The sequence below is a fragment of the Schistocerca nitens genome, chromosome 1 (assembly GCF_023898315.1).
Source record: "Schistocerca nitens isolate TAMUIC-IGC-003100 chromosome 1, iqSchNite1.1, whole genome shotgun sequence".
In the NCBI taxonomy this organism is placed as follows: domain Eukaryota; kingdom Metazoa; phylum Arthropoda; class Insecta; order Orthoptera; family Acrididae; genus Schistocerca; species Schistocerca nitens.
This window is the reverse complement of record NC_064614.1, coordinates 370737295-370753565: the sequence shown is the minus strand read 5'-3', so window position 1 is coordinate 370753565 and position 16271 is coordinate 370737295. Positions and strand designations below refer to the sequence as shown.

Here is a 16271-nt window from a genome sequence, read left to right as displayed (position 1 = left end):
GTTATCCATGCATAAACAAACAGATAGTCAATTCCAGACACTGAGATACCAATGTAAATACCATGGCATCCAGGGGCATTTACATGTGGTTCCCAACTCAAATTAATGCAATATTGATTGCAGACACATGTTTATTGGAGCTTTTTAGCTAATTTTGGTCTGTACTTTCGATGTGTAAATTATTGACCTTCAGTTCTGGAACACCCTGTATTTTACGTATTGTATAAACAAGTGTTATTTCTACTGATGTGTTTGCAGTATCCTCAACCATGACAACTAGGTCATTACTCAGTCTGAAAAATTTACACAAAGACAGCTTACAGTACGAGCTCTGAATTTGTGGAGAGGCAGAGGAGGGCAGCATGATCTGTCATCGGTTACATGGCGTGTTACATAAACCTGTGACCATCACAACTCAAACTGTGGGAGAGGTGAGTACCACTTCCACCACATTCACTGTCTCACTTGGTGTAGTTAGAGAGGGTGTTGAATTATCAGAAAATATTCAGCTGTCTTGTTCTCAGTTATTATGTCTGCATGGGATGATGGGCCACGCTACCAAGATGGTTAGTGGCCTCTGTCATCTGTACAAAGATCTCAATGCAATGTTAAATGTACAGGCCCTGTGGGGCGAAGTCATTTCTATGCAAAGACAATTAGCAGCCTTAAAATGACAGGAAGGAAGTGAAGGTGGTGATGAGGTAATACCTACAGAGCAAATAGTCACAAGTAGAGTAGATAAGCTGTCAAGTCAATTTAATAAACTTCCGCACCCTCTGCTAGTAGAAATTGAAGGTATTAGTGTTCTGTCAAATAATGACTTTGTACATATTAAAGACATTGTACATATTAAAGAAGTGTGGTGGCTCACTGTTAGGTTGCAAGAACAAGCCTGCTTGTTGCAAGTGTCAGATTAGTTGGTGTGTCAAATGATTTATTCTTTAGCTGAGGGGCAAGTAAGAAGGTTAATTGCCAAAGTAATGGTTGAAAAATTTCGTTTTATGTATAAGAGAGTGTATAAAAGTGAATGTTTGGGTCTGCAGAGGCGGAGAGATTTGGCTGAGGAATGCTTTTACAGGGTGCAGGATGAATGTCAAGCATTAGTCGATTGTGCTGAGTGAGTAGGAATGGCTATGTTAGCTTTATGTTTAGATATTTCCAAAGGGGAGGCAGTGGTTACCATACTTTAAGGAATGTAACTGTAAGATCAATCACAGTCATGTTTATGGATAAGCCAAAGCCATTTGCTGACCTTTACCATTTGATACTCAGTGTAGGAGAAGTCAAGCATGAGAATGAATTGAGGCAAAGGGTTTGCTCGTTCACAAAGAATAATCAAAGCACGGCAACTAAGCAGGCTGATCGCAATGGGAAGTGAGGCATATGTTTTCAGTGCAGGAGTGAATGCCATTTGGTTACGGATTGTAAGGGACCACATGCAAACGGTACGGATAGTAGATGCCAACGCCACTTGTGGGGACAGAGGGCTCACTTGCAGCCTCATAGTTGCCATAAGGTATGCGCAGTTAACACAAATCTATTGCAATTTTTATGCACTGCCATGGGAACAGAACTGATGTGCGGATTGGTTGGTTCCTTTAGTAGTATATCATTGCATGACTGTGACTGTTACGATAGGCATGAGGGTATTTCTGGCCTGCTGCCATTGCAAAACATTGTGTAGGAGTGTCATTCTGTTGTAGGTGATATGTTGGTCAAAGGTTAGGTCCAGGGCTAATGAAGGGTTCCAGAATTTACATGGCCATTGAAATTTTGGGTTGTTAAGAACCTCGTGGTGGAATTGTTGCCGAGATGTGATTTTTTAGTTCACAGTTGTTGTGTTTTAGATTGCTCTAAAGGAGAATTGTCTTTAAAATTTTGTCCTCACCTCAAGGTAAAATTCTGTCACCAGTGTTAGTCGTGTTGAGAATTCTGTTGAGAGATCTGATGTTAAGCATTTGTCAGTGGATAAGGTTAAGCAGATGTTGAATTTGTTGCAACAATTTCCTGATGTTCTAACCAAGACGTTGGGCGTAACAGATAAAATAAAATATGCTATTAGATTGAATGATCAAGTTCCAGTAAGGTAAGCTCCGTATCGATCATCTCCCCCTAAGTTGAAATGGCTGTGGGTGATAGTAAGTCATTTATTGAAGAAAGGGATAATTAGGCCTTCTGTATCGCCATATGTCTCTCCAATATTTTTGGTTCCTAAGCCTAAGGGAGACAGATTCAGGCCTGTAGTAGACTACAGGGTTCTAAACAAGAAGATTATCCTAGAATCAGTACAATTACACCTTGTATGGGGTTGGGTTGTTTTGTGGGAGGAGACGAGTAAATGAGGGCATCGGTCTCATCGGATTAGGGAAGGACAGGGAAGGAAGTCGACCATGCCCTTTCAAAGGAACCATCCCAGCATTTGCCTGGAGCGATTTAGGGAAATCACGGAAAACCTAAGTCAGGATGGCCGGACCCGGGAACAACTTGTATGAATTCAATAGAGTTCTTTTTAATGCTGCAATCTTGTCCCATTTATTGGACTCAGTGGTGGGTGACAAAGTTTAAATCAATCCTTTTTTGGGGCACTCTGTGTCCTAGCATGGAATAAAAATCCACCCATCAACGATTAGTGCTACATGTAACTTTCCTGTAACTTGTAATAAAAAGGCTGTTGTTTGTTATTGTTCTGTAACTCTTTTTTAGAGAATTTTGCGGTGTTAGCATTGCCCCTTAATCAGCTGAGTGAAGTTCGAGTGGAATGAGAGCCAACAGGTGGCTTTTGAGTCGATTAAGGAGGCTTTGAGTCAGGTCCCAGTGTTGCGGATTCCTGATTTTAATGCTCCCTTTGTTATCCAGACTGATGTGTCAAACTTAGGTATTGCAGCAGTACTCGTGCAAGAACAAAATGGGGAACATAGGCCCTTGACCTATATTTCTAGGGTGCTAGCAGGTCCCGAATTGAGGTATTCTGTGTATAAATTGGAAGCACTGGCTGTGCTATTTGTGTTAGAGAGGTTCAAATTCTATGTGGAAAATCAAAAGTTTACATCAGAAACCGATAATCAGCCCCTTAGTTGGGTCCTGGCACGGCCTCATAAAACTGGCAGGATAGCGCGTCGGGCAGTATATGTATCAGCCTTTTAGTTTGTCGTAAAACACATTAGGGGTACTCAGAACCAGGTGGCAGATATATTAAGCCATATATTCGAGCAAGGAGCTGAACAACCATTTCATGTTGATATTGAGGCACTGGGAGCTATCCAGGATGAGTAAGTTCTCTCTAGTTATATGACGGCAGCTGTCTTAGGCGAAATACTGGCATTATTTCAAGACATTAAACAAGAGCAGGAAAATGAAAATGATTCCCAGGGCATGTTGAAAGAAGAGTGATGTGTAAAGGGATATTCTATCGAAAGAGGGGTCCCGGGCTATCGAACCAGGTATGACCAAAAGATAAAAATCTGTTTGCCTCACAGTCTGGTGCCAATGGTATTTAAATATTTCCATCAATCACTATGTGGATGTCACCTCAGGGGTGTGGGCAGAAATTACCAGCTCACAATTATATATGTGTAAATTAATTACAATGTGAATGTAAAATGACTCGTTCCACACCATTATGATTTAGCATGTGCAGTAATCTATGGAACATTCAAACTACTTAACTCTGGTCATCAGTTAAGACGTCCACCCCCGATAGCTAAATGGTCAGCCTGATGGACTGCTGTCCTAAGGGGCCCACGTTCGATTCCCAGTTGGGTTGGGGATTTTCTCCGGTCAGGGACTGGGTGTTGTGTTGTCTTCATCATCATTTCATCCCCATCCAGCGCGCAGGCTGCCCAATATGGCATCGAACGTAATAAGACCTGCACCAAGGTGGCCGGACCTGCCCAGTAGGGGGCCTCCCGGCCAGTGACGCCAAGCGCTCATTTCCATTTCCATCAGTTAAGACATTGACCTCCTCAGTACACTAGGTATTAGATGTTATTTTCATTGATGAACTTGTCGAGGTGCATTTTAGGAATCTTATGGTAGAATCCTCAAATGTGTGTGTTGGTTATTCTTTATGGATGTGTTGTCAAGCTGATGTTGGTTGTTGTTACAATGTGTTGGTCAAGTTGGCACATATCAGTCATTGAGTTCATTGGACATCTCTCTCGTGCCAGAAGGCCTCTTGGTACAGTTTTAACAGTGGCACCTCTTGATTGCTAGTATCAGTGAAGTTTGGGCATCAGCACTCTGACTCTGTCAGTCATTAGTAACACAAATTCCTGTTGTCATTAGTTACTGATATATGATCAGATTTACAGAATGGCAAGATAATTAATCATCAACAGTTACGAAAATAGCATACATCTTTCTAAGATGCAATTGTTACCGAAGTATGTGTGTGTGTGTGTGTGTGTGTGTGTGTGTGTGTGTGTGTGTGTGTGTGTGTGTGTGAGAGAGAGAGAGAGAGAGAGAGAGAGAGAGAGATATTACACTCTTATAGATATTCGCTCTCTATTCTTACAGCTTTGTCTTTCTCGTCAAATTTCCCTTGGGCGCGCGCTTGTGTAGTGTCATCTGTAACACCAGATTGTCAATTGTTAAGACTGTTACAAGTAGTTTTATACAATGTTGTAACGTTTAGGAAGAGAACAGTAGTTGACACCAGTATACTGATTTGCATAGTAGCTCACGAAGTACAAAGCAGTCTTTGGAAGGAAGAACTTGTGATACAGTTCCAAGGAAATTTGACCAGAAAGACAAAGCTGTAAAAATAGAGAGCAAATATCTACAAGAGTGTAATATGTCACATTTCCATGGAACACAGAAGTTACATTGAATTGTGAGGAGAGTGGAAACTGACAGAAAATTGGTGCTATAGTAAATTGGATATTTCAATAGGTTGTGTGAAAGAATACAATATTGGAGTGGTAGATTAAAATGCAAAATCAACCATAAATTGTTATAGTATGGGTTATGGCCAAAATCACTTCAAGATAAACATTTGTTTGCATTGTCATAAAAACAATTTAAATGTAGTATTAATTGGAGCAGGTTCTTATAATTATCCCCACTCTTTAACTGTACTAACTCAAATGTAACACTAGTAGAAGAAAATTGACTAAAATGATAAGTTCTGAATTGGTCATATGTGGGAAAGATGTGCCAGACACTGATGGAAGTCACAAAATTATTGCTGTAGGAAAAGCTCACTTAGAACATGAGATAATGTGTGTAAAAATGAGCCTTATACGTTGCCCAGAAATAATAATTGAATGTTTCTATCAACCACTTACCTAAACTAGTAAATGGTATATAAATGCAGAAAAGTGACAAATGACAATTTGTACCAAGGCCTGGATTTGAAACTGGATCTCTGGCTCAGTAGGCAGACGTGCTAACCACTAACCACTCTAACACAGTGGCTTTGCACATCTGCACAGACTATCCTAGCATGCCTCCCTACTCAATCCAAATTCCCCATTCATACCTCAGCACTCTTGGTATTCCCCCCAACACTCAGACATCATTGCAGAAGCTCTCTAACTGTATTGGATCGAGGAGGGGAGCATGGTAGATTTTGGCCATGCAGCTGTGCAGAGCCACTGTGCCAGTGTGGTGTAGTGGTGAGTGCATCTACCTAGTGAGCAGGAGACGTGAATTTGAGTCCCGGCCTTGGTACAAATTTTCAATTGTTGTTTGAGTGTGCGTGTAAATACATCGTAGATTTCTGAGACTTGAAACGGTAGAAACATATAGTTTCATTTGAATTGAAGTACTGAACTTATGGAATGGTAGAGAAAGATTGATGATTGGAAGGGGTGAGGGAGGGATGTCAGATATTGATGAAGGTAGCTGGAATTACTTTAGAACTAAAAACCCTTTTAAAACCCTTAAGAGTGAGATAGTTTGGTTGCAGCGATCCTTGAGTGGAAAGCCACTGGACAATAGATGTCCAAAAAATATATTAACATCATTTGAGGAACATACATTAGTCCTTAGAGCACTCAACAGGATTACACGTATCGTGATTCCTAATCATAACATGTTTCACCCAAATAAAAAATAAAAAATGGTTCACATTACTCACTGGTGGCACTAAGCCACTTAGAATGTTCTTAACAAAGCTTGATAGATTTCTTTAATTACTTCGAGGCATCAGCCACTCATTTATTATTATTATTATTATTTTAAACAAGGTAATAACAACATACAGTGTTGTCTTGACCTAATTCCTTTGGGTACAGCTTCAGATTTGTGAAGTGGCCACCCTGTGTATAATCTTCAACCTAAGACAAAACCAATAGCCATAAGTGCACACAACTAGATAATAAGTTTGCACTACAATGGTTGCACAATGCCAAAAAGTAATCCTTTTAAAATTTATTATTTAACTGAGCAAAATCTGTGGGCTACAAAATATTGGCACTAGCCCCTTCAGCAAGGCATAGGAAATTTAAAGACAATTTGGTTATGACAAATAAAATTTTTGCACCAAAGTTGCATGAATATGGACACTAATCCTTGGGAATTAATGGCCTAAAATTTAAATCTCAAATTTACCAAGTTTTCCTAAATGACCTGGAATCCAGCCCATTTAAAATTATAAGACACAAGACCAACACTAAACTAAGACAAATTACCGCACACATTTTTAGATACAAACTGTTAATGACTTAAACTTCGGGCACAACTCCTCCTTGAAATTTTCCCCCAAGCAGCCCAAATCTTTGGCACATTGTGGTTATTCAAACTCCGGCATCAGCCAGTTTGAACTACAGGTTAATAGGCTAATCTTCCTAAAGCACTATTATGTAAGTAACAAGAGCAAAGATAATTTCAGTTTGAAATCAACAACCACATTGAGCTACATGACAACTTTAGATTCTCTTAAAATTTAAGGTTGAATTGGAACTTTGAGTTCTTGTCATTAAAAAGAATGATCGTTCAGCTTGAGCTCAACAACCCAGTTAAGCAACAAAACAACTGTTTTTTCCTTCTAAAATTTGACCACTTAAGTTTGAGCTTTACATACTTGTCACCTCAGAGAATAACCCACAACTTTACTCTTGGAAGTGATGAAACAAGAAATCGTGATCACTTACAGTATCTTGAGCCAACAGTCACCTTTTCAGCACTCTGGAATCAAAACATATTACACATTCCATTGCAGGTAGCTTACCAGCATGTTCTGCTGTCAGCAAAGAAACTGGCTGTTGGTAAATGCAAGCCATCAGCTGATAATGTTAAACAAGTGCCACACTTATGACATTTCATTGTTTACATATAAACCTTCGTGCTTCTACAACAGATAACAGAAAGAAACATTAATCCTCACTGGAGCATGAAAGACAGCATGCACCACACTTCTCAAATCACGAGCAAACAAAGTTTTCAACATGCAGTTAAAATGGTGAATTGAATTAGAACTCAGTAATGACCCGAACACTTGTGGTGCACTCCCAGTCGAACACAGGCACCTCACTGGCTCACTTTCGCCACTCTCCAGCACATCAAAACAATCACTGAATACCGACTGCCAAGGCACAGCCGTGTCAACAACACGTAATTAAGTGGAACCTCCTTACAGGGAACCTCTCCCATTGATGGCCCGCAGCCCACTGATCAAGCGGATGGGCAGAGAGCTTTTTCTTTGCTTGGCATGAGTACAACCTATGACTTTAGCTGCATCAACACAACTACCGAGCCAATTGACAGGTCTAGTTGATATGTATGTATCACCTTTTTTACAGATTACAATAACGGAAACTCTTTTATGGAACTGAAGACATTGTCATGGAGAAACTTTTTCAATCTGTTTTCAAATTTTACTTTGCTGTCTTTCAGACAACAAGTGATCAAAAATTTTTGTTGCAGCATTGTGTGTCCCTTTTCATGCTAAAAACAATCTTAATGTGGAGTAACGAAAGTAGTTTTTCCTTCTGGTATTGTAATTATGTACATTGTTGTTTCTTTTGTTCCTCTGGATTATTTACAACAAATTTCATGGAGTATAAAATATATACTATGAAGCAGTAGTCAGAATGCCCAATTCCTTAAACAGATGTCTAGAAGCTGATCGTGATCGAGTACCACACATTATTCCTACAGCATTTTTTGAGCAATGAAGACTTCCTTTCTTAATGAAGAGTTACCCTGAAAATTATTTCATGTAACATTAAACTAAACTAAACTCCATCTGAACAGGCCTCGGAAGGTCCAACAGTACTGACCGACCATTGTGTCATCCTCAGCTGATAGGCATCACTAGATGCGGAGACGGAGTGGCATGTGGTCAGCACGCCACTACTTCTCAATCAAGTAACCCCTCAGTTGGCCTCGTAAGGGCTGAGCACACCCCACTTGCCAACAGCACACGGCAGCCAAGATGGTCATCCATCCAAATGCTAGCCTAGCCCAACAGTGCTTAACTGCAGTGAGCTGATGGGAGCCTGTGTTACCACCGCGGCAAGGCCATTTGCATTCTGTATGACATTATTGAATGAAAATGAGAAAATTATGTCAAGTGATTTCTCTCTCCTCAAGATTTGCAATGATTCTAAGGGCAAATGTGGCTGAACTCAGTTATTCTAGGAGGTTTTTTTTTTTTTCAGTTTAAATTCTCACTGCTGTGGACACCTAAGAATTTTGAAATTTACACCCTATTTATTATCTCCTCACCTTGTGTTACACTTATCATTGTTGTTGTTGTTGTTGTTGTTGTTGTTGTCTTCAGTCGTGAGAGTGGTTTGATGCAGCTCTCCATGCTACTCTATCCTGTACAAGCTTCTTCATCTCACAGTACCTACTGCAACCTACATCCTTCTGAATCTGCTTAGTGTATTCATCTCTTGGTCTCCACCTACGATTTTTACCCTCCACGCTGCCCTCCAAGGCTAAATTGGTGATCCCTTGATGCCTCAGAACATGTCCGACCAACCGATCCCTTCTTCTTGTCAAGTTGTGCCACAAACTCCTCTTCTCCCCAATCCTATTCAGTACCTCCTCATTAGTTATGTGATCTACCCATCTAATCTTCAGCATTCTTCTGTAGCACCACATTTCGAAAGCTTCTATTCTCTTCTTGTCCAAACTTATTTACCGTCCATGTTTCACTTCCATACATGGCTACACTACATACAAATACTTTCAGAAATGACTTCCTGACACTTAAATCTATACTCGATGTTAACAAATTTCTCTTCTTCAGAAACTCTTTCCTTGCCATTGCCAGTCTACATTTTATATCCTCTCTACTTCGACCATCATCAGTTATTTTGCTCCCCAAATAGCAAAACTCCTTTACTACTTTAAGTGTCTCATTTCCTAATCTAATACCCTCAACATCACCCGACTTAATTCGACTACATTCCATTATCCTCGTTTTGCTTTTGTTGATGTTCATCTTATATCCTCCCTTCAAGACACCATCCATTCTGTTCAACTGCTCTTCCAAGTCCTTTGCTGTCTCTGACAGAATTACAATGTCATCGGCGAACCTCAAAGTTTTTATTTCTTCTCCATGGATTTTAATACCTACTCCGAACTTTTCTTTTGTTTCCTTTACTGCTTGCTCAATATACAGATTGAATATCGGGGAGAGGCTACAACCCTGCCTTACTCCCTTCCCAACCACTGCTTCCCTTTCATGTCCCTCGACTCTTATAACTGCCATCTGGTTTCTGTACAAATTGTAAATAGCCTTTCGCTCCCTGTATTTTACCCCTACCACCTTTAGAATTTGAAAGAGAGTATTCCAATCAACATTGTCAAAAGCTTTCTCTAAGTCTACAAATGCTAGAAACGTAGGTTTGCCTTTCCTTAATCTTTCTTCTAAGATAAGTCGTAAGGTCAGTATTGCCTCACGTGTTCCAGTATTTCTACGGAATCCAAACTGATCTTCCCCGAGGTCGGCTTCTACTAGTTTTTCCATTTGTCTGTAAAGAATTCGTGTTTGTATTTTGCAGCTGTGGCTTATTAAACTGATAGTTCGGTAATTTTCACATCTGTCAACACCTGCTTTCTTTGGGATTGGAATTATTATATTCTTCTTGAAGTCTGAGGGTATTTCGCCTGTCTCATACATCTTGCTCACCAGATGGCAGAGTTTTGTCAGGACTGGCTCTCCCAAGGCCGTCAGTAGTTCCGATGGAATGTTGTCTACTCCGGGGGCCTTGTTTTGACTCAGGTCTTTCAGTGCTCTGTCAAACTCTTCACGCAGTATCGTATCTCCCATTTCATCTTCATCTACATCCTCTTCCATTTCCATAATATTGTCCTCAAGTACATCGCCCTTGTATAGACCCTCTATATACTCCTTCCACCTTTCTGCTTTCCCTTCTTTGCTTAGAACTGGGTTTCCATCTGAGCTCTTTATGTTCATACAAGTGGTTCTCTTATCTCCAAATGTCTCTTTAATTTTCCTGTAGGCAGTATCTATCTTACCCCTAGTGAGATAAGCCTCTACATCCTTACATTTGTCCTCTAGCCATCCCTGCTTAGCCATTTTGCACTTCCTGTCGATCTCATTTTTGAGACGTTTGTATTCATTTTTGCCTGCTTCATTTACTGCATTTTTATATTTTCTCCTTTCATCAATTAAATTAAATATTTCTTCTATTACCCAAGGATTTCTACTAGCCCTCGTCTTTTTACCTACTTGATCCTCAGCTGCCTTCACTACTTCATCCCTCAAAGCTACCCATTCTTCTTCTACTGTATTTCTTTCCCCCATTCCTGTCAATTGTTCCCTTATGCTCTCCCTGAAACTCTCTACAACCTCTGGTTCTTTCAGTTTATCCAGGTCCCATCTCCTAAAATTTCTATCTTTTTTGCAGTTTATTCAGTTTTAATCTACAGTCCACATCTGCCCCTGGAAATGTCTTACAATTTAAAACTTGGTTCCTAACTCTCTGTCTTACCATTTTATAATCTATCTGAAACCTACCAGTGTCTCCAGGCCTCTTCCACTTATACAACCTTCTTTAATGATTCTTAAACCAAGTGTTAGCTATGATTAAGTTGTGCTCTGTGCAAAATTCTACCAGGCGGCTTCCTCTTTCATTTCTTAGCCCCAATCCATATTCACCTACTACGTTTCCTTCTCTCCCTTTTCCTATACTCGAATTCCAGTCACCCATGACTATTAAATTTTCGTCTCCCTTCACTATCTCAATAATTTCTTTTATTTCATCATACATTTCTTCAATTTCTTCGTCATCTGCAGAGCTAGTTGGCATATAAACTTGTACTACTGTAGTAGGTGTGGGCTTCGTATCTATCTTGGCCACAATAATGCGTTCACTATGCTGTTTGTAGTAGCTTACCCGCATTCCTATTTTACTATTCATTATTAAATCTACTCCTGCATTACCACTATTTGATTTTGTATTTATAACCCTGTATTCACCTGATCAAAAGTCTTGTTCCTCCTGCCACCGAACTTCACTAATTCCCACTATATCTAACTTTAACCTATCCATTTCCCTTTTTAAATTTTCTAACCTACCGGCCCAATTAAGGGATCTGACATTCCACGCTCCGATCCGTAGAACGGCAGTTCTCTTTCTCCTGATAACGACGTCCTCTTGAGTAGTCCCCGCCCGGAGATCCGAATGGGGGACTATTTTACCTCCGGAATATTTTACCCAAGAGGACGCCATCATCATTTAATCATACAGTAAAGCTGCATGCCCTCGGGAAAAATTACGGCCGTAGTTTCCCCTTGCTTTCAGCCGTTCGCAGAACCAGCACAGCAAGGCCGTTTTGGTTAATGTTACAAGGCCAGATCAGTCAATCATCCAGACTGTTGCCCTTGCAACTACTGAAAAGGCTGCTGCCCCTCTTCAGGAACCACACGTTTGTCTGGCCTCTCAACAGATACCCCTCCGTTGTGGTTGCACCTACGGTACGGCTATCTGTATCGCTGAGGCATGCAAGCCTCCCCACCAACGGCAAGGTCCATGGTTCATGGGGGGGATCATTGGTGTAGTATTCGAAATTGTGCAGACTGCATATGTTGTGTCTTTTTAAAATTCTGGTTGAGACCATTCACAGAAAACCAGTCAATGATAGCTGTAAGAACAATGTTTTCCATTTCTTCTGTTTCTGTACATATGCTTGGACTGATAACAATAATAGTGTCGTCTGCATGTTGTACATTAGATGGAAGGTCATTATATATATATATATATATATATATATATATATATATATATATATATATATATAAAGAAAGATGATGAGACTTACCAAACAAAAGCGCTGGCAGGTCGATAGACACACAAACAAACACAAATATACACACAAAATTCTAGCTTTCGCAACCAACGGTTGCTTCGTCAGGAAAGAGGGAAGGAGAGGGAAAGATGAAAGGATGTGGGTTTTAAGGGAGAGGGTAAGGAGTCATTCCAATCCCGGGAGCGGAAAGACTTACCTTAGGGGGATAAAGGACAGGTATACACTCGCACACACACACACATATCCATCAGCACATGTACACACACAGGCAGATATATACATCACCTTGTTAAAAATTAAGAAAAAATGATTTCAGCAATGAAACAGGTCATTAGTTATTACCATCTCTGACATCAAGTTTTTTGAACAGGGGTCTGGCAACACCATATTTCAGTCTCTCTGGAAAAATGATTTGAGATAGTGATGCATTAAATGTTTCATATAAGGCAGAGCTTAATATATGGAAACACCATCAACACCAGATGAGGTTTTATTTTTGAGAGAATACACAACTTTCTTGATTCCAGGAGGAGAAGTTGGTGATACACTCATACGACTGAATTTTATGAGAGTTACTTTTTCGACATATTGCAGTTATCCTTCTCTTGAACTCTTTGTCCTTAAGCTTTCTATTATATTCAAGAACTCATTTTTGAATGTATTTGCTAACTGTGACTCATTGCTTCTAGCCCTTCCATTCAGTTCAATAGTGGTTATCCTCTCTCTCATTTTACTGCATTCCATACAGCCTTAAGTCTGCTATCAAAATTATTTATTTCTGCCAGTATCTGCATGTTGCCCGATTTTTTAATTACCTTTCTTAGTAATTCTGAGTAGCTTTCGTAGTGTGCAACTACTGCAGGATCTCTACTTCATCTTGCCAATAGATACATTTCCCTCTTCCTTTCACAGGATAGTTTAATCCTGTCTGGTGATCCTTTTTAAGGTGCTGTTTAGTGTCCTTTCTGATTAGCTTACGTAAAAAGCTATTTTCAAATAATGAAATGAATTTCTCATGGAACGGATTAAATTTTTTGTTACAATTTGGTTCATTATAAATTTCATCCCAGGTTATGTATCGTAAGCTACTCTTAAAAGCATTTCTCCTGGAGTCATTAACTATTCTAACTGATTTCCACTCAGGAGTACCCATACTGTAAGCTACTACGTTATTTACTCTAACTGTGCATCATGATCAAAGACAGCACTTATTACTGGGTCCTACTGTCTTTATCCACCCGTGTTCAAAACTTGTAGGATCCAAATAGTGTTTTGGGTCGACCGAAGCGTCCGATCCCACCCGTCGGCTTTGACCCGTGACGTAAGGCTGTTGGGGTGTGTGACGTCACGACGGCGCGGAATTTAGTTCGTGAGAGTGGCGTGTTTGTAGGTATCGTTTTGATGTGATCGGTGGTGCTCTCTGGTGGTGTGTTAGGTGATGTTTTTGGTTTAGTTTGCGAATGTGGCGTCGTGTGTGAATTTTGGTAAATTCCTTTTTTTATGCCTTTGGTAGGTATGGATATGACTGACAGGGTCAACAGTTTTCAGTTGTCGGCTATGATGGAGGACACTGCGTTGTCTCTAATAAAATTTCTTCAACTAATCGGTTTTTTGGATGAAGTCGTGAAGTGTTCGGTATGTCGTGAAGAAATGAGGCTTACTTAAAGTTCCGGCGTCTTGGACCAGGTACAGCTGTATGTCGAGATGTCAAGGATAACAAGTCAAGGGAAGTGTGGCTGTGAATGTTGGTATCGGGAGATGTTTTTCAGCTATACAGGTCAAGGGAAGTGTTAGGTCCTTATTTAAGGGATCGGGAGGTGCTGTTGAGCTATATAGGTCAAGGGAAGTGTCCGATTCCAGATGTTATGTTTGGTGGTATGTGGGGCGATTTGTAATGTCGGTTATTTTCGTCGTTTTGCGTGGTTTTATATGGGGGTGGGTACCTAAATTTGTTTATATTTAGTTTGTCCCTACCCAAAAACCCCCTATTTCCCGCGCTTGTCCCGTTAGTGTCATTAGGCTTTTTGTGGAACGTGTGTGTTTGTTTTTCGATGTATTTTCGTCCTCATAATGTGTACGTAACGACTTTATATGCGCCATATTGGAATAGTTGTTTATGGTCGTTTCCGCCATAATTGTGACGTCATGGGTCAAAGTAGACGGGCGGGATCGGATGCTTCCGTATTTCCAGTGTTTTCCAGATCATTTTTCCTGACATGGAGTACCTGGCAGTAGGTGGCAGCACAATGCACCTAATATTAAAGACTTATGTTTTTGGGGATGTCCAGATACTTTTGATCACATAGTGTATGTCGACTCTGACATTTGGGGATATATATCCACTGTGGATAATGCACACAGTAAAGGATACTGGCAATAGAAATTTTTGTGGTTTTAGGTATATTCACACAGCAAACTGTGATGTGTGGTGTCACTTGCAATTTCCAGTCTTGCAATTTTATTGCATACAAATCTATCCCGTGAAATAATTCAAAAACTGTGCTTGTAATCACACTGAGTGTCACTAAAACAACCGGATCTCTACCATACTGCATCTCTCTTAGATAGATTTGGTAAAGCACCGGTAGTTTTGAACACAATTCCACACATACATTGACATCTTACAATTCTGTACAGAAGATTACTACCACCATCTCAATAATGCACTACCGTTTAAAAAAGAGCCAAGTAAAATAGCAGACTACACAAAGTTAGATTAATGTTAGTACATGAGTTGTTATAGTAGTAGAGAGCAGTTGAAAACTATTCCCGACTAGTGTCCACATTAACTTAATTGTAATAAATACAAACTGGCTCTTACTTTGCATACGCTTGTGACACCCACGATGCAACCACTGCTTGAGGCACTGGCTGTTCCACAAACAAGATCCGGATTACATAGTGTCTTGCAATTTCCGGTAGCTCTCTGTGTACAAACAAAAAGGTTTATATTTGTACATACCCGGCAGTAATTATGATGAATGCTAGCGCCTTCTAGTTTACCTGTAAACAGCAAGGCATGTTGTTGGGTGATTGTATAGCTTTTCAAGTGTGCCTGACTGCAGCGTTTTTAGATAATCATGCAAATTCTTGCACTGCAGGTTTTTTGACTGCAGCGATAGCTTGGCGAACTTATTCTGATCTGCCATTGACACACGGGTGCAAAATGACAAATTTCAGTTATGTTGATGGTTCTTCCGACTTCCTCTCGCGTGTAGTAACAGATAAATCATTTGAACAATATCTTAATGGATACTAAGCTTTGGGATAAAACACAGAATCGAGGAATCACTGGCTTTTTTAACCTATTATTCACTACATTTATCCATCTTTCACAAACAAATATGCGGAATTAGAAAAAAATGTAAAACACGAAACCGGACACACAAAAACATCAGTGCGTGTTGATCACATCACCAGTTACTAAATGACACTAAACAATCACTTTTGCACAGCATTCTCCAACTGTTCTTGAGCACTTAATCAATCTCCTCAACTAATGTTTTGTATTATTACTTCTCAAATCATACCCACCACATCTCTGGAAGCACGCAAATTTTGTTTTGTTTTCCCTGCGAATAGGGTACAATGATACTTCGCTTACACTAATTATGTCAATATGGATGTAATTAAGAAAAATCTTCGTTTGACATAATTTATAAGTAGTTAAAATATGCACAAAGTATAATAACTTAATTTGTAATTTGACAAAGAAATCTACTACAAACTACAAAGTCTCCAGAACAGAACATCTTTGAAGTGTTCTTTGGCTTGCACAAAATAGAAGGTTAGGTTATAGGAGGACAATGTAATTCACTAAGTTTCTTATTTTATTTATTTTAGATATAGGTTTCGAGAATAAAATTTACTAAGTCGGCGTGAAACACATGCAACTACGTTACACAAAACTTACTCATTAGTAGTTACGTTACATGCTGTTTCACAATGTGATGTTTGTGTCATCATGGTGGGACGATCATATCATATGGGAAGCAGCGTCCTTATTTTGGACGATAGAATACGTGAGTAAATGTTTTGCACAT

The 16271-nt window shown here is 39.8% G+C and overlaps 2 protein-coding genes across 4 annotated transcripts in view; one reads left to right on the top strand and one right to left on the bottom strand.

Moving 5' to 3' along the window:
- Positions 1–15913, bottom strand: part of LOC126248895 (general transcription factor IIH subunit 4) — a 129596-nt gene extending 113683 nt beyond the window's left edge. The window contains exons 1-2 of one of the 2 annotated variants that reach the window (XM_049950377.1): positions 15232–15913; positions 15050–15154 (exon numbers count right to left, since the gene is read on the bottom strand). In XM_049950377.1, the coding sequence (XP_049806334.1) occupies positions 15050–15154; positions 15232–15377 (251 nt within the window). In that variant the 5' untranslated portion in view covers positions 15378–15913. The remainder of the gene's footprint in view (positions 1–15049; positions 15155–15231) is intronic. The other variant, XM_049950369.1, reaches the window with a different exon arrangement.
- Positions 15914–15997: 84 nt separating this feature from the next.
- Positions 15998–16271, top strand: part of LOC126248884 (uncharacterized) — a 122185-nt gene continuing 121911 nt past the window's right edge. For both annotated transcript variants that reach the window (XM_049950355.1, XM_049950346.1), the window contains exon 1: positions 15998–16250. The gene's annotated coding sequence lies outside the window, so the exon portion shown is untranslated. The remainder of the gene's footprint in view (positions 16251–16271) is intronic.